The 17848-nt window shown below is 41.7% G+C and overlaps 1 protein-coding gene across 1 annotated transcript in view; it reads right to left on the reverse strand.

Annotated features, from left to right (window-relative positions):
- The window catches only part of FAM160A1 (family with sequence similarity 160 member A1), a 290079-nt gene that overhangs the window by 15572 nt on the left and 256659 nt on the right, over nt 1–17848 (reverse strand). The window contains exons 9-12 of the mRNA XM_036762250.1: nt 13536–13726; nt 7584–8714; nt 1951–2129; nt 163–301 (exon numbers count right to left, since the gene is read on the reverse strand). Of these exons, the coding sequence (XP_036618145.1) occupies nt 163–301; nt 1951–2129; nt 7584–8714; nt 13536–13726 (1640 nt within the window). The remainder of the gene's footprint in view (nt 1–162; nt 302–1950; nt 2130–7583; nt 8715–13535; nt 13727–17848) is intronic.

Raw genomic sequence — 17848 nt, forward strand, 5'->3', positions numbered from 1 at the left:
TGTGAGGGCTGACACGCCATCACCAGAGTGAGCGCCTCTTTTCTGCTCAGCATCTACCTGGCAAAGGTCCCTAAACCAAGGGGATGGAAGAACTGAGAGAGGAGAAGGGGGTGAAAGGCAGCGTTTCCGCTGGACACCCTCGAGGATATGATGACGGATTACCTTTGGTTATTTCCTCGTTGGTCATAGCGGACATATCCACTCGGAAAAGCAGGTACTGCTGGGCCTGTATGAGAAGGCCTGGGAAATCTCTCTCTAGGGAGGCAAACTGCTCAATTTTGTTCTTCACAGATGCAAGAACCTGCCCCAACAATGAGAGAAAGAGTAATCAATGGTACCTCCTTCATGAAGCCCTTCCCTGACTCCCTACTGTTCCCACACAGCCTCCTTTGTAACTCTCTTAAAACTTGGTATCAAAGCATCTCCAGCATGAAGCGACCTCCAGGGTCAGGCTGTCCAACCCCCTCATTTTAAGATAAAAGTGACTCAAGCCCAGAGAGTTGTTCTGAGATTTGTTCAAGGTCATCCGGACATTCTGTTTTGGATTATCTTCATGAACGTGCTTGACTCCTTAATAAATTAGATTCTATGCTCCTTGAGAACTTTTTCACCTCTTTATTCATCTTTTTTCCTGTGCCAGAGCCATGCACAAAGGATACGATAAACTTATGTTTGCTAGCCACACGCGTTCCCCAGGGCAGTGCCCCTCCACACATTTCCTGTTTGTCCACTCTTCCCACAGAGGTGTGAGTTATCTGCCCAAGAGCACATCCCAGGTTTGAGCAGGGTGAATGTTTAATTGCTTCTTTTCTTATGGTATCATTTCATTAAATTCCTTTACTTTGAGGAAACATGTATGTTAGTCGCATTAATTCAATTCAATAAATATTCAGGGCCTACTATGTGTGCAAGGCACTAGAGGGATAATAGCAAAAATGAGACTGTTCTCAAGCAGCTTACATTCTACTGGGGAGGATACACTCATCCACAAATAAATTCGAAGTATACAGAAAGCAAGATGAAGTGATTTTAAGAAGGAGAGTGCCAGCGATGGGGTGGGGGACCAGAACAGCCTCCTCAAGGAGGTAGGGCCTGAGCTGTATCTTGAAGGAAGCTAGGGCCCTCATCGCCAGGCCCTTATCACATGTCATATTCTAGACAGGAGGAGAAGCCATTTTTGCAAAGTCAGGGAAGCTGGAGATGGAATGTATTTCCCAAAGAATAGGCCAGGAGGACAAGATCAGAGAATTCTTGAAGGAGAACCAAGAACCAAGGCCTAGGATGATGCGGGGTGCCCACTTGTGGGAGACTTTAAATCTCAGGCTAAGGAATTTATATTTTATCCTGGAGGCAACAGGGAATCACTGAAAGATGTCTGTGTCAGTGGTGACATGGGGGGAATCTGTGCTTTGGGAAATAGTCAATAAACATTTATTAAGCTCCTACTGTATACTAAACACGTTGCTAAACACTAGGTATACAATTATGAAGGAAGACAGACAGTCCCTTCTCTCAAAGGACTTCAATCTAAGGGGAACGCTTTAGGAATATTGGTTTGTTAGCTGGGTGGATGGGTCGGTGAGGCAGGGTGATGACCCTTTTAATGAATTATGGTGTTCTGATGTTCCGCAATGATCTCCACTCTCACTTTTCAACGTCATACATGTACAAGGGTCCATTGGGTTCATTTTAAAATGTCTGGGTTTTCTTGATAGCACAACCTCCAGAACATGAAACCAAATGAAGCTCTGAAATTCATGTAGGGGTTTAGTCTCTGAGACCAGTCTAATCAGGGCAGGAAAGCAAAGGAATGAGAACAAGGAACAAAGACAAATTCATATGGATGAAGGGAAATAAAAATGGATGCGTGGGGGAGGGGAGGGGACTCTCTCACAAATTAGTTGTCAGAGCAGGCAGCAGGTACAAATGGCAAGCAGCAGGCAGACATACCTGATACAAGGAACGAACACTGGGCTGAAAGACCATGTTGGTGTTAAGCAAGAAAGAGCGGAGGAGGGGCTGGGGGTAGCTGGCCAGCTGAGTAATGATCCCGATAAGCAGCAAATTAACATGCAAGGAGTTCTCCAGCATGTTCTCCAACTTCGACAGCACCACGCTGATAAATGGTCCTGTGGGAAAAACAAAACACTTGGATATTAGTTAGCTACATGTGTGTTTTTCCCCCGCTCTCCCCTGCAACTAGGATAGCCACTGGGAAAAAAATCTTGAGATCTTTCTCAGGTCTAGTCAGACTCCACACGTGTGAACGAAAAATGGCTGCCATGCCCACCCAATCCTAGCAAAAACATGGTAGCCGTAAGACAACCCACTGTAGCAGATTCCACATGGCAAATTGTAAATTACAGTGGTCATAAAAATAATTAGGCAGATGATTCTCAAAGAAGAAGGCAACACATTGTACCTCATTTCCTTAGATTGCTATAAGTCAAAATAATGTTCCCCGAAACATCTAACCACACCACTCACCAGGCTCAAAGAGTCACAGTGGCTCCCCCTTGCTGCCATTGTTTGCCATTTATAGCCCTTCACAGAGTGGGTTCAAGCTGCTTGTCCATCTCTACTGCCCAGCATTCCACATTATGCCCTCTAAGTTCCAAAATGACTGGCCTAAATTTCCCCAATTCTTAAATTTCCTAAATTTTACCCAATTCAACATGTCAAAAGCACAATTCATTAGCTTTTACCCCAAACCCAACTCCTTTTTCCAAACCTCTTTGTTTCCAGAGAAGGCACCACCATTCTTCCAGTCTCCCAGGTTCATAACCACAATGGTATTTATGCTCATTGTCCTTCATTCCACCTTTTCATTCAGTTTTGTCTCTCTCTGTCTCCCTCTCCCTCTCTCATCCTCCTCTTCCTTCACTCTCTTCACCCACACAGAACCTTAGATCACCCCCCCCCCCGCCAACCGGATCGTCACCACAGGCTATTACTTGGTCTCCCTGCCTCAAATCTCTCCAGCTCCATGCCATCCTCCACAAAGCTGCAAAGTCATTCTTCTTAAGCACAGATTTGACCATGTCATTGCCACACTCAATAACTGGGGAGAGGAGGGGGTGCTCTCTTGCCTCTAAGATAAAAAATAAATTACTTGGGCTTTTAAAGGACTTCACAGCCTGGGCCCAACCTACCTTCCCAGCCTCATTATACATTCATTCCCTTTCTGCATTCCCTAATCCAGGCAAAATGGCCTTTTTAATTCTCACACATGGCACTCTAATTTGCATTTCCATCCCTTTGAACTGGACATCCCCATTGACGGGGATGTCTTCCTCACCACCATTTCTTAGAATCCCAAGCTTTTTCTAAGTATACCTCAGGTACCAATTGCTACACAGGCCTTTCCTGATCCACACCCCCACCCATGCCCCAAAATTACTTTGTATTTGCATATTCGTGTACATGTTGTATCCCCCAAGCAGATTGTTTCTTGAGAGCAGGAAATATTTCCCTTTTTACCCTTATTCCTAGGACTTAGCATGCTTGCCTTGCTTTTTTTGTTTTGAGGGGTTCAGATCACTGGGGGTAATTCCAAGTGTGGAAACTCCCTTCACCAATGTAGATCGACAAACTCAACTCATAGTCTCAGAGCTTGAGGCCCTGGGAGAAGGTAGCTTTCTTGTGTATGGTCAGAGTCTTGTGTGTGTAACTCCATCCAAGTCAGTCAACCTTCCAGGCACTGCCAAGCTGCCTCTCCCCTCAGTCGGTACTTAATAAAACCTTGTTGAATTAAATGGAATTGTATTCATCTCTTACATTCAAGCCTTAGTTCTCCTCCAAGATACTGCAAAGCATGGAATGTGCTAAAATATACCTTTAGCAGCCAGGGAAGGTTTGAGATGCCTAAATGTATCTGTGAGACAATATGAATCCTCTACTAAATGGGCCAAAACACAGAGCCAAGAGGAAGGGCCAGGTCAGCCTGAGGTCATGCATCACAGTGGAGAAGAAGAGAGACCTACTGTTCTCATTTCAGCACTAGGCGCAGGTTCATAACCATCACTAAATTCTAAGGTCAGAAAGAATGGCATCCCACAGTCCTGCTGAGCCCTATGGCATCAGTGGCATTACAAAACCAGGACATTAAGAAAAAAAAAAAAGAAGAGGTTTCCCCTCATTTGTATCAGAATAAAACTAGTACATTTTATGCAGCCCGAGTTCACTCAAGACAGGGAAAATCATGAAAGAAGAGATTTAGCGTCAACAAAATTACTTGTAGAAGTTTTAGATTTTTGCCATCAAAGTGTCACAGTAAATAACAGTAATGGGGATTTGTGGGTTTGGTTTTTCAGCTTAGCTATTGATGACACCCCCTAAACAGCAGCGTTATTTGTAATGAAAGCACATAAGATTTGATGAATGGGAGAGTCTTAAGAAGAGGAGGCCAACATTAATATGAGTTTAAGAAAATGAAAACAGATCTCATCACTAGATGCTTCACTCTGCAAGCACTGGGCTGTATAAGATAATAAAACCCCCTCAAATGAAACAGAAGCAGTCTATTAAAAACAAACACCATAAAATTTAAAAGGAAAAAAATTAAAAAACAACTGTAGCCTAAAGCCTGTGCTGGGAAAGGCATGAATCTGAGTGATGGAGATGTTTGTTCCTTTCAGGGATATGTGGAGTTGCTCCTAGACACTAAACAAAAAAAAAAAAAAAACCCTGGATCTTAGAAACAAAGGGTACACATCCGATAATAATTCATATTTCTGTTGGTCTTAAACATTTACAAAATGCTTTCCTCAAAACAACCCCGTTGCCATTCTCCTACTCAAAAAGCTTCAGTGATCTCCCCTTACCTCTAGAATAAGATAGCAAATTCCTTCCTTTGGCCCTTCACCATTTGGTTCCAAACTCGTTCTTATTACACCTGATTCCCCACAAACTCTGGGTTCCTGCCAGGTTGGCCTTCCTGGTGTTCCCCATACACAACAATCTGTCTCCCACCTCTACTTTTGCACAGGCTGGTCCCCCTAAACCTGAAATGTTCTGTCTCCTGAAATATCTAGGTCCCTTCCTTTAAGACTTAGTTCAAGATGCCAATTCTTCCAGGAGGTCTTTCCTGATTTTCCCAGTTGTTTGTCCCTCTCCCCCTCCCCACTAAAAAAAAATGGCCCTACAATTATGGAATGAAAGGTAAAAGGAGATGCCTTTCCAAGTTAAAGGTATCTCAGGGATGAATTAGAAAGCATTTAGCAAGATACAGCAAGTAGAAGCGGGGCACTTGGTAGAGGAACCCCTGAAATTTATTCAAAGCTGACTTTGTTGGTCCCAAAGATTAAACGCATTTACTTCTTTTAGAACAAAGATTGCTGGGGAGTCAAGAATATTTTTTTTAAATTTACTTTGATAACTATTAGAATATAATTGATTCCCTTTATAATCCTATGTATTTTATTTTATGCATTTAAAAACATCATCTTGAGCAGGGGGTCCACAGGCTTCATCACACTGCCAGAGGGGATCATGACACTAAAAAAGGTTAAGAACTCCTGTTTTAATGACTAATGTGGAGATATGTTTAATGTGAATGTATATGTAGAGCCTATATCAGATTGCATACTACCTTGGGGAGGGGGAAAAATTAGAACTCAAAATTTTACGGAAGTGAATACTGAAAACAAAAAAATTAAGTAATTTTTTTTAAAAAGAACTCCTGTTTTAGATTAATTTGAAAGGGCTCAAAGGGAGAGTCTGTGGCTCAACGCTTCTATGCTTCCCTAACTCCTAACCCTAAGTACTACCATGGGAAGGATGAGCCTGGCCCACCACCTATCACCTGCTCACTCTCAAAATAAGTCTACCCCGCCCCTCTCCATGCCACCACCAAGGTCCTCTCCCTTCCAAACTTGTGCCTACCCCATTCCCTGGCTAAGCAAAGGGCAATCCTACTCACCCATTCTCAGGAATCCGAACCCAGTCTTCTGTCCCAAGACTCCTACATTTTATGTTTTAGGTCACATTTAATGATATTTTATTTAGTGTGTAATGTTAAAATCCACGTTGTGCCATCAAGGAACATATCTTGTATCTCCTATATTATTACTACATCCAGTTGCGATGTTCCTGGCAAAGACATCACTGGAATGTATCCTCATCTTTAACAGAGGTATTAATAGATATCTATTTTTAGTAATGAATTTGTAGTTAAATTTGCTTATCTCAAATATGCTGCCCCCATTGAATCTCTATCATGAAGAGCGAACAGGGATGTGCAAATAGGAGATATCATTAGAAAACAGTAAGACTAATGGAAACCATTCATTCTCTTAGTACATAGTTAACAGATGGAGAGATAAGACAGAGAATGAGCATATGTAATACCAGGGGAAGATGTTAAAAGAGGACTTTTTTTTTAAAAAGCCTATAAAGTTATGTACATACACATACACACAGAGTAAAGCTTCATATATATTTTCAGATGGCTAGACAGATAGATAGATCTACCTCCGTATGTGTGTATAGATACACACAGATCTCTGTGTATACAGAAACAGAGAGAGAGAGAGAAAGAGAGAGGAGAGGGACTGTCTTTTGTGTGTGTGAGTACAGTGGATAGAAGGCTGCCCTCAGAGTCAGGAAGGCCTTCGTTCAAGACCTTCTGACATACACTGGCTGCATGACCTTAGAGGCTAGTTGACCTTTCAGCAACTTAAGCAATTCTCTAAGCCTATAATCTGTAGAAGAGCTATTAGTCTGAACTGGTAGAGGGAGTTTCCTTGCAGGGAGTTCCCTACAAAGATGAAATCACAGGTCCAAATAGCCTACAGAAGACAACTCTAAACAAGTCACTAGGCCAAGATAATTAGACAATGAGCCCAGTCATCACCCTCTATGTTACTAAAGACTTCAAGGACCTGTGGTCTCATTGATATAAGTAATGCATCCATCATGGCAGATTCCAACCACTCAGTTTTAGCAGATGATCTTGGGGAGCTGCTGTGGCTAAAAATGCATCACTTTCTGGCCAGCATCTCAGATGGGAAGGCTTGCTGGATTTAGCTGAGCTGGGCCTCAGCAAGGGACTCACTTCGTCTGCCTTGTACAGGACTGTACTTGAAGCCTTTCCAGTGGAGTAGGACCTGTCTGAGAATTTGCACTTCACTGGAATAGCCTTCAGGAAATGCTATTAAACCAGAACCAATGTCTTTCTGAACATAATCCAGCTATTCTAAGGTCCCTTCCAGACATGAATTCTATGATCCCATATTAATGTCCACCATTGTCATTACTTCTATTTAAAGATCAAACATCCTTCTGCTTCATTTTATTTGCCATTGTTAAAGATAGAACTATTTAATTTTACAATTTTATTATAGGAAAGGAAGTTTAATCTATGTAAATTTTTATTTGGTTTTATGTTTTTCCTTGAAGAAATTAAAAGAAAGCTTTTAGTCTTAAAAAGAGAAAGAAATTCTACTAAATAATACTATGAAATACCTTCATCCTTGTGCTGAGTTAATGAACCGCACTCTTACCCTAACCTACCTTATTTTCCTGCCCCAATACACATCATTACTCTCAGAAAAGAGAAGAGACAAAGTTGCTGAAATCTTCACCTGTAAAGGGGGCCCCTTGAGTCCTCACATGACGACTAGGAAAGGGAGTCTGATCTTTTATCCCAAATGGGGAAGGTAAGCTTTCTACTGAAGGGGCCTCAGCTACAAAATGCTCAAAGTCATCCTCCTCTTCCTCTTCCTCCTTTCTTTCCTCTTCTTCCTTTGCTTCTCCCTTCTTCTCCCCTTCCTTCTCTGGCACAGGAGGCGAGGGAGCAGGTGTTGGGAAATTTTCTTCCATCAAACCCTCAGAGCCTGAGTCCAGTTCTTTTATGATTTTCTCATACTGGGCAATGAAATCTTCACCATCTGGGCTGGCCAACATCACAGCAGTATTGTGGTCCGCCTCTAATGGTGTGACGTGGGCCGTCTCAGACACGGATGGCGGGGCAGACTCGGACATGGATGGTGAGGCCGCCCTGGTAGGGCTCTGGTGGGACTCTTCCTCAGGTTCTTCATGGTTCAAGCTTGAAGTGACCCTATTTTGTTCTTCCTCAGAATCTGTTTGTGGCTGGGGACTATCAATGGGCCCATTGTTCAGGGGGGATTCTGAGGACTTCAGAGGGTCCCCCTGTATACTGTGGTTGTCCTGGGCATCTTTCTCAGCGCAGAGCCTGTAAACCATGACATCATCCTGAAAGTCGGATTCCTCAATGTAAGAGCCTTTGAACAGCATGATGGCGTTCTTCTTCATCTCCTGGATGTGTTTGGGGGGATCGATGGGAACTGGAGGAGCTGGGGTCTCCAAATCCTCACAGGGCTGAGAGGGGCTTCCTCCTGACTGGGCAGACATTCCTGTGTCATAGCTATCATCCCATTCCAACTCGGTCTGGCTCTTCTCCTTCTTGTGTGTGAGCCGAGGAGGAGGATGGCCGGGTAAGTGCTGGTGCGTCCTCAGCACGGGGTAGGACACGTTTTTATTGTTCTCCTCCTTCAAACTGGAGAGAAAGGTATCAGGATCAGGGGATTCTCCATCATAAAGAGCAGACCAGACTTGGCAGTCCTTCATGCAGTGGCTGATGTTATTATGGGCCTCCCAAAGGTACTGAAGGTAGCTAATGTCCAAGGCTTTCCCATACTCCACAATGCAGGCCGACGGAGACACTTCCCCAGGAGGAGGCAGCTCTCCAGGGCCTGAAATGAAAGACAAACACAGTTCAAAATATAATATGATCTGTTCTTGGGTTTAAGAAAAGTTTAACAAGAACAGAAAGTCTTTGCTAACAGAAGGACACAAACCAAGATGGAGAAATCAAGGGCCTGGATATGGCCATTTGTAGGGTAAGGTATCAGAAGGAAAAATGTTTACCCTGTAAAAATGAAATGCTCTCTCAGAAAGAAATGTATACAGGGAAATATCTTCATAGTTTTACTGGAAACGTGGTTCAGCAAGAGCTCTGGCTGGATATGGAATCAGGAGGCCTAGGTTCAAATCCTTGTTCCAATGCTTACTATATGATCCCAGTAAAGTCACTTCCCCTTTCTAAGAATTAAGTTTCGTTACCTGGAAAATGGGAAAAAGGACTCACACTATCTACCTCATGAGGATGGTCAGGAGACGGGGCCCAGAGATGCTTTTTGTAAACCTTAAAGTGAAACAGGAATATGTTATTCTTATTAAATATTGTTCATTTGAGAGGAAAAAGTGAGAGGTAGCATGGAATGGTCAAGAGAAGGTTCGCCTTGGAGTCGAGAGGACCTGAATTCAAATCCTGTCCCTCTTAGACACTAGCTGTGTGGCCCAAGCAAGTCAAGCTCTTACGGTTCCAGACAACTGTCTAAGACCTTAAGTTACAGATGGAAGGAGTTTCTATGCCTGAAGTTCTCCACACTGATAGAGAAGGAGGGAGGAGGGAGGTGGGGAGCAGAGGAAGGGGAGAGAAAGGGGAGAGGGAGGAGGAGGAGGAGGAGGAGAAGCCTAGGAACATAAAATTGCAATAGTATTGCAGTCTGAGATTTTGGAGAACCAGTCTCCCCAAAATTACTCCGTGGTCATAAGTTGGGTTCTCTGGAGTGTTCACTAACACTATAATACCACAGTCAGTTCATAAGAGTCCCTACTATGTGTCACGCTAAGCAATGTTCACAACATACCAATGGGCACCCTAACATCACACTGCCACAACCACATATGGGATTTAGTCTGCGTGATTTGAAAGGGAAGAACATGAAGACAATGTATTTCCTTGTCCATGTTTTTCTTGTCAAAGCAGGAGAGATCTCTTTTATCTTGACAATTTTCCATTTTTCCTAGAGTGGCACATTAATATAATATTCCCTGTTTCTTCACCAATAAAACCATATTCTCCTCTCCTCCCATTTAAAAATGAGTGTATCACCACATTAATTTTCAAAGCTTAGCTCAGACCCACAAAATCATTTGAGCAAACAGACCTGGACCCAAGACCTAGCATGGAGACTTACTAGCGGTATGACCATGGGCATATAATTTCCCCTCCAAGTATCCTGTGTAAAATGGAGACATTAACATGTTCGCAACCTACTTTAGGGAATTGTTACGAGGAAAGTGCTTCGTAGACCTTAAGGCATTGTACAAAGATGAGCTCCCATCCACACCTTCTCTTCCTCAGCAGAATGGAAGCTTCTTGATGGTAGGAACTGTTCATTTCTCTCTTTGTATCTCCAACATCTAGAGGCAGCTCAACATAGTATATCAAGACCCAGCCTTGGAGTCAGCAAGATCCCAGTTCAAATACCACCTCTGACATACTCTGACTGTGTGATCCAGCCCGGGCTTCTAAGACTATAAATTGCATAGCGGTATTGGAGAGGGAGTTTTCACATTGGGAGTCCCCTACACTAATGAAATCCTATATCTGGTCAAATAAGCAATTGGATAAAGTAGTAGACATGAATGCAGGAAAACCCAAGTTCAAATCCTGCCTTAGACCTTGACATTATGCAGCTATAAAACCTGAGACAAGTCATTCACTTGCTCCCAGACTAAGTGGGACAGCACCTCACAGGGTTGCCATGAGGATGAAATGAGATAAGAGATGGGAGCCCTTTGTGAATCTTAAAAGCACTGGATAAATGGTAGCTGTAACTGTAATTATGATCCCCAGCACCCAGCAGAATGCCTTACATATACTGGGCCCTTAATAAATGCTTCATAGACTGGATTGTTGGATTACTAGTTGAGAAAATGTGCCACAAAGATGAAATAATCCACCAAAAAAAAATCCAGAGAAAACTCCAGACTCCTCAGGCTTTGTTCTCCTAGTAACCACATCCTTCTCTGACCTCACCATCAGATGTTTAAAGGTGGTAGGTACATCTTTCAGGTTACTTGAACTGCATTTAGTTCATCATGGTGTCTCTGCTGCTGAGGGAGGTGGCGGGGGGTGTTTGGGGCTCGCACCCCATAACAATTTTTCCAGACTCAAAATGGTTAACTATACAACCTAAGTGTAAAATGTAAAAATTTCAGATGTATCATCACAATAGCAAACTCACTGACTTGCCACTTGCTTACTAATAAAATTAATGTCTTGAGGAGAAAATTTAAAAAAAAATAAAAATTTAGCTCCTGCAATAAAAGGCCATTTCCTAGCTTCAAAGGGTATTGTTTTAAAGCATCAAAAGCCGCCTAAGGCAGTACTGAACACCAATGGGCTCCATTTTTGTAGCATAGAAAGGTAAATGTGAAAAATTAACAACTAACAGAGTACACGAAATCCTCTCAGCTCTGCCCAGCAAAATCAATGCAAGAAGAAGTTATCTTCATGTACTACCACACAGAATCACCAAAGAGAGGGAGAGGGCTGGACGAGATAAGCTCCAAGGTTCAATCTTTTCTAGCGTGACAGGCCATGATTCTATCAACCTTAGAGGAGCCCGCTGTCACGTGGAAATACGCAAATACCGAGGACGAGTGAGGAAACCGTAATTTCTAAAAATGTATTTAAGCCAAACACAATGCTAACTTCCTCCATCAGGGGAACTCACTCATAAAGATATTCCATCTTGGTTTCTTAACCTTTCTGTTTGTCAAGGACCCTCCTTGTTGGGGTGGTGAAACCTATGGACCCTTTTCAGAATAGTGTTTTGTAATAACTGAAGGAAATGATAAATTTCAGTTAGAGGTTAGTGAAAACAGCGATTTTTTCCCCCATCCAAGTTCATGGTCCCCCTGAAATTAAGGGATCCAGGTTAGAACCCCTGCTCTATTTAGAGGTGAATCCGATGGCAGAATGACATTGCAATAATGCATGGGGACCAAAGATTCAAAATTGTAAGAAGCCATAGGGGTCATCTAGCCCACCCCTCCAGATGAGGAAACTAAAGTGACTTGCCCAAGGTCACACAAGTGGTAAATGTCAAAGGCTGAAATTCTTTGTTTTAAGGGAAGGTAAGAAGGAAGGAAGGATGGAGGGAGGGAGGGAGGGAAGCATTTATTAAGAGCCTACTACATACCAAGCATTGAGCTTTACACATATTATCTTGGTTGATGCTCAAAACAACTTGGAGAGGTAGATGATGCTATTACTCCCATTTTACAGTCAGGGAAACTGAGGCAGACTGAGGGTAAATGACTTGTCCAGGGCCATACAGCTAGTAAGTGTCTGAGGCTGGATTTCAACTTAGGTCTTCCTGACTCCAAACTCAGCACTGTGTTCACTATATTCAAAAGCTGCCACCTATTATTATAGGAAAAGTAGGTGACATAAAAACAAAAGATATTAATAACAATCTATGTTTTAAGACAAAGCTTGGATTAGAACCCTGCTCTTGAGAATACAAATAAGTACCATCAGTGTATATACCCTTCCTTGGTCATTAGGATACAGTCTGGACTTCTCCACTGAAAAGGTCACCTTGAAGAAGTACTGAAGAGACATGAATACATTCTCTTTCTGCAGCTATCTGCACACGCAAATTGCCTACCATAGTTTATTACTTTACTGTGCCTTCATGTAAAGACAATTGGCCCCTTGAAGTAAGGGACTTTCTCAGTTGTGCTTTTTTATTTCCAGGGCTTAAACAGTTATTATCAAACACATAGTAGATGCGTAATAAATGTTCATTGAATTCAATATATCTATGTTGGTTCAAAGGAGACTCATTCAAAATCTAGGTACAGTTTACAATTAGTGCTATTCCTGTGTGAGTGCATGTGTGTCTGTGTGTCTGTGTGTATTTTTCCCCAAGAAATCCCATTTAAAAGGCATTGCCTAAGTTCAGACTAACATGGAATAATGTTAAGATAAGTAGGTAGAGAGAAGATATAGATAGAGATAGATACAGAGATGGATATGGATGTGGCTGTATAGAGATGAATATAGATATAATTCACAGAGTTGCACTTTCAATTTCTAAAATCAACCAACCAAAACACAAATACATTTTTCCGCCCACTTGAACAGATCTAAGATGTCACATACTTTATCTATATATTATTAATCTGGTCAGTCAAAATGCACAACTACTATACTAAGTATCTGTAGAAAATGCAGTACATATTAGGTGCTCACACTCACACTGCACCATACACAGCAAGCTGCCATCTTTCTTTTCCTCTACTTAAACCTTTATAATTGCATATTAGGAATCAAGCCATATGCAGTCCAGCTACCAAGTCTAATTCAAATTTGGATATTACATAAATAAACAAACTTAGTTTTTGAAGACATACTGGAATATGCCTTTCCATTTCTGGTTCCAGGGAGCCACTAGGGATCCTCCTTAAAATAAAGATTTAGCAGCAATGAATGAGGAAAGGACTCTGTTTTTTATTCAGCGCTAATTACCAAGTGTACATAATTCAGGAAGGAGAAGAACCACAACCCCAGATTAGTCATTCATAAGGTAAAGAAGCAGCCTTCACCTGTTTAGATTTATGGCATACTGCTGTCTACCCAGATACAGACATCCCATAGACAAAGAAGAATGTGGATATCCTTTGTTTCACGACAACTCCAAACAAGTTCCCACCTGAATCACTGTGCATGAACTTGGACCAAAGGATGTGATCCCTCTCCTGGTTCCCAAGAGTCAGTGTGATCCCGCTGGAGCAGCACACGGGGGTCAGAGCAAGCAGCTTAGCGGCAGAAACTGAATAACAATCTCTTTCTTTCACAGCCCACCTTTGACTCATCATCATGTGGTTGCAGGGGATTAGGTACCTGAAAGAATAATTGTATTTCCATTAATCCAAAGTCATGGTTCTTTTCAACCAAAGGAATGCCTGGTGCTTCATTAACACCAGGAGCTGACATGTTCTCCAGCCCTACGGTTGGCAGACGATGAAGGCAGGAGGGGCTCCATCATGTCCCAAATCAACTTCCATATTTTCTGCTGATAAAACAGCCACAGAAAGGCCAAGGCCACGTTGGAAACACTGCTGGATGCTCCCATATCACACGAGAAGTTTTAGGGTAATTCCAAACTCTGTACCGGCCCGGACCCGGGCCATTTCAAGCTGTAGTCACTACTGGAAGACCAACAATGGAATACTGGGCCCCACTAAAGTCAAATTTCCTTAGCAGACTGCCACCCTCAATGAACAAAATGATAATGAATGCAATGACACGCCCTCAAAGTGAGGACACACACGGAGTAAAGAGTGCCCTAGAGGCGCTGAATCTGTGTCTGATTCTCTCCTTTCGGTGCTCTGATACAAAGACAGTTATGGCACAGGAAAAAGGTTACTAGGCTTAAGATCACACTTTAAGAGGCAAGAGAGCCCTTAGAGATTACTATTACTTCATCTTCCCTTCATCTGACAGATTAGGAAACAGAGGCCAAGAAAAGGGAAATGTTTCGTCAATGCCATTCCAAGTAATAAGGAGCAGAACCAAGATTTGAATTCTGGACCTCTTACTCCAAACCAGTCCTCTTTCCACTTCCTGACTTCTAATTAAAATGCCATTAAAATCTGATGATTACAAAACTATGCGATCACAGCCAAGTCTGTTCCATCCTCGAATATCAGTCTCCTCATCTCTAAAATGGGGATAGAGCTGTTGTGAAGAAAATGCTTTGCAAAGCTTAAGTGGTAAAGAAATGTGAGTTCTTAGTATGTATAAGCAAAGTCTTACATTTTCTCAGACAAATTTTTTTAAAAATCTGAGCTTTAATGTAATTCAGAAATGTCTAATTTAACCAAACCTCTCAAGTCATTGGAATGATTTCATCCTCATGTCTGCTTCTAGGAAAAAGGAACTTAATCACTAGAAAACAAACATATGTCAAGGATTTCGTTATAATAAATGAAAAGTTTCAAGGGCACGTCTGGAGATGAGTACGTATTCTGGATAAGCAGCTGAAGGGTAGATGCAGACAGCTGAGCAACCCCTCTTATGCCTAGAACTGACCACACCTGAACTTCAAATTGAAACCTCTGTAGCAGTGCAAAATCCAGCGTTTTAAAACGATCCAATTTCTTTCATTATGCTCTAGTTACTAAGTTAGGAAAGTGAACGGGCAGCGTCATGCCGTGGGGAAAGTCCTGCACCGAAGGAGGGTCCCAGCTCTGTTTACTGCCTATGTGAACTGCCCTCTCGGAAGATCAGGTTCTTCAACTCCGTAAAGAGGGGAGTTGGCTCCAGATGAGCCTAGGGTCCTTTCTACCTCCAGACAAAATAATTGAGTCTATTTTAAAGATTCAAACAAACAAAAAAAGTTCTACTTCTAAGGCTCCTCACACCAGTAAATCTATTAGCCGATGTAACTTCAGTCGACCAAAGACTTCCGTTATGATTATTGTTGCTATTCATAAGCAGGAATTTATTAAGCACTTAATATGTTCCAGACAATGTGCTAGGCACAATAAAAACCACATCCATCTGTCTAACCGTACAAAGGAAATTTAATATAAGATAATAACAGCAGGATAACAACTTGTCTTGGGATCATTTCTATCTGAACTCATCTCGCTTTTTATGAAAAATGATGAGAATATTTTAAAGCTATCCACATAAAAGAAGACCTAGCAAAAAGAAATCAACACCTCATATGGGAACGGGATGAGGTCCACATCGATCATCCCCTTCACCTTGTCGGCTACCGGAGTTGTGCAGAAGATGCCTTCTGTGAGCCCGGAGATGACTTTATGTGCTAATGCTTTAATTCAATTACAAAAAGTTTTTATTTTATCCAACCACGCCACAGACTACACAACATTAAATACAAAAGAATAATAGCAGGACAGTGCTTTAGACCAGGCTGTTTTCTATCTGAATGCCATCGAAAAAGAAGAGAAAAACAAGATACATAATAAGATGCTTTCAGGAAGCCTACAGGAGATAAACTCAAATCCCAATGCTTTTTTTATTCAACAACAAAAGGCAGTCATTTTTATCTACACATGAAGCAGTCTGCAGAACGTTAAACAGTTATGTTTAATAGCAGGACAGTGACCAGTTTGAGAACCATTTCTATTTGAACTCCATCAAATTAAGCTACTGACAGCTAGGATAAGGTCAAGCTGCCCACTGGTGATAGCTGATAATCAGATTTATCATGTTTGGTCTAGTCAAGTGTTTCATTTTCCTACCTCAAAAGAAGAGGAGGGAGGGATCTATTGTAGCAACTTAAATTGTTAAGAAAATAATGTTGAAAATTGGCATTTATATAGTACTTCAAAGTTTGCAAAGCACTGTGTGTGTATGTGTACACACACACACACACACACACACACACACTTGTTATTGTTGAGCTGTTTCAGTCATCCCCGACCCTTCCTGACCCCATTTGGGGTTTTCGTGGCAGGGATACTGGAGTGGTTGGTCATTTCCTTCTCCAGCTCATTTTACAGATGAGGAAACTGAGGCAATCAGGCTTAAGTGACTTGCCTAGGGTCACACAGCTAGGAAGTATACGAGGCCAGATTTGGACTCAGGTCCTCCTGACTCCAGGCCCAGCATCCTATCCATTTAGATCCCCATTTCAGTCTCACAACAATCTTGTGATGTCAGCAGTGATGTCAGCAGTCCATTTTGTAAATGAGGAATGGAAAGGTCATAGAGGTTAAATGGATACCAAAGTCACGCGGCTACTAAGCATTAAAGGTAGCAAACTAAGCAAAACATTCTCCATTCCCTAAACACTTGCCACATTCAAGGTCTTAACGTAGGCTTATTTTGTTCATGAATGATTTAAAAAATTAAACGATTCACTGTTTTCTTAGACTGGATGAACCTGATGGCTGAGTTTCATTTAGGCTGGAAGCAAACAGAACATTTTTCACCATTGAAGCTGATACACATAGATTTCCCCCTCTTCATTTGAGGTAGGAAAAATGAAACACCAGATCAAACATGATAAAGCCATTCATCAAACATCACCAGTGGATAGCTTGAAATTACATTTAGACTCCTGGGCTATATGACAATTGCAACCTTGCAAAAACGTGCCTTAGTGGAAATCAGGAATTTGTGCTGAACACGGGATGGAAGGGACAGCAGAGGCCTCATGGCGGGGAAGATGTAGTCTGAAGGGAGCTGTGGCTAGAGAGGCGCTCAGAGGGCTGAGAGGCTGCGTTACCTTAGTAAGATGAAAATACCATTGGCCAAACTGGCGATGACAGAGGAGAAGCATCGGTTCACACTTGGATATTGGAATTTTTTTATTTTATTAAATAATAGTCTTTATTATAAGTTTCAAAACAGCTTCAACCAAAAAAAAATAACAGAGAAAGGAACAAAATAAGGAATAAAATTACATAAAATCATAACCTCCAAACTAGTTATATTTTGAATGAAGTGGAAAAAAGGATATAAACTTTGACCACAACCAAAAAAAACCCCCAAAACTCCAATACGGCATCTTACTTGTCCTCTGTCTCCTCTCTAGTCCTCTTCTGTCTATGAATTTGGAAGATTCTGTTAGTCATTTTTTATAGAGTGGGAGTTGGTATATGAGTTGTCCTAATTTTTCTTTCATCATTTTGGCTCACTTCATATGAGCCTTGCTGTATTTCTTTTTATCCTTCATATTTGAACTTTTTATGGGGCAATAACATTCCATTTCACTAACACACCACAATTTATTCAGTTCTTCTAGGGCTTTTTAAAAATATATATACACAGGTTGTTTCCAGCGTTTGTTACTGGAATCTCTCACTGAATCATTCATTTATTAAATTAAATTCACATTGTAAAATAAGGCTGGAGTCACATCTAAATTGAGAAAAATTCTCTGGGTAGAACCACAATAATCCTCACACTTTCAGTGCAGTTTAAAAGATTTTGCTGTTTCTGACCAGTTGTTTAGGTCATGTCTGACTCTTCGTGACCCCTTTTGGA

The sequence above is a fragment of the Trichosurus vulpecula genome, chromosome 6, assembly GCF_011100635.1.
Source record: "Trichosurus vulpecula isolate mTriVul1 chromosome 6, mTriVul1.pri, whole genome shotgun sequence".
Classification (NCBI taxonomy): Eukaryota; Metazoa; Chordata; class Mammalia; order Diprotodontia; family Phalangeridae; genus Trichosurus; species Trichosurus vulpecula.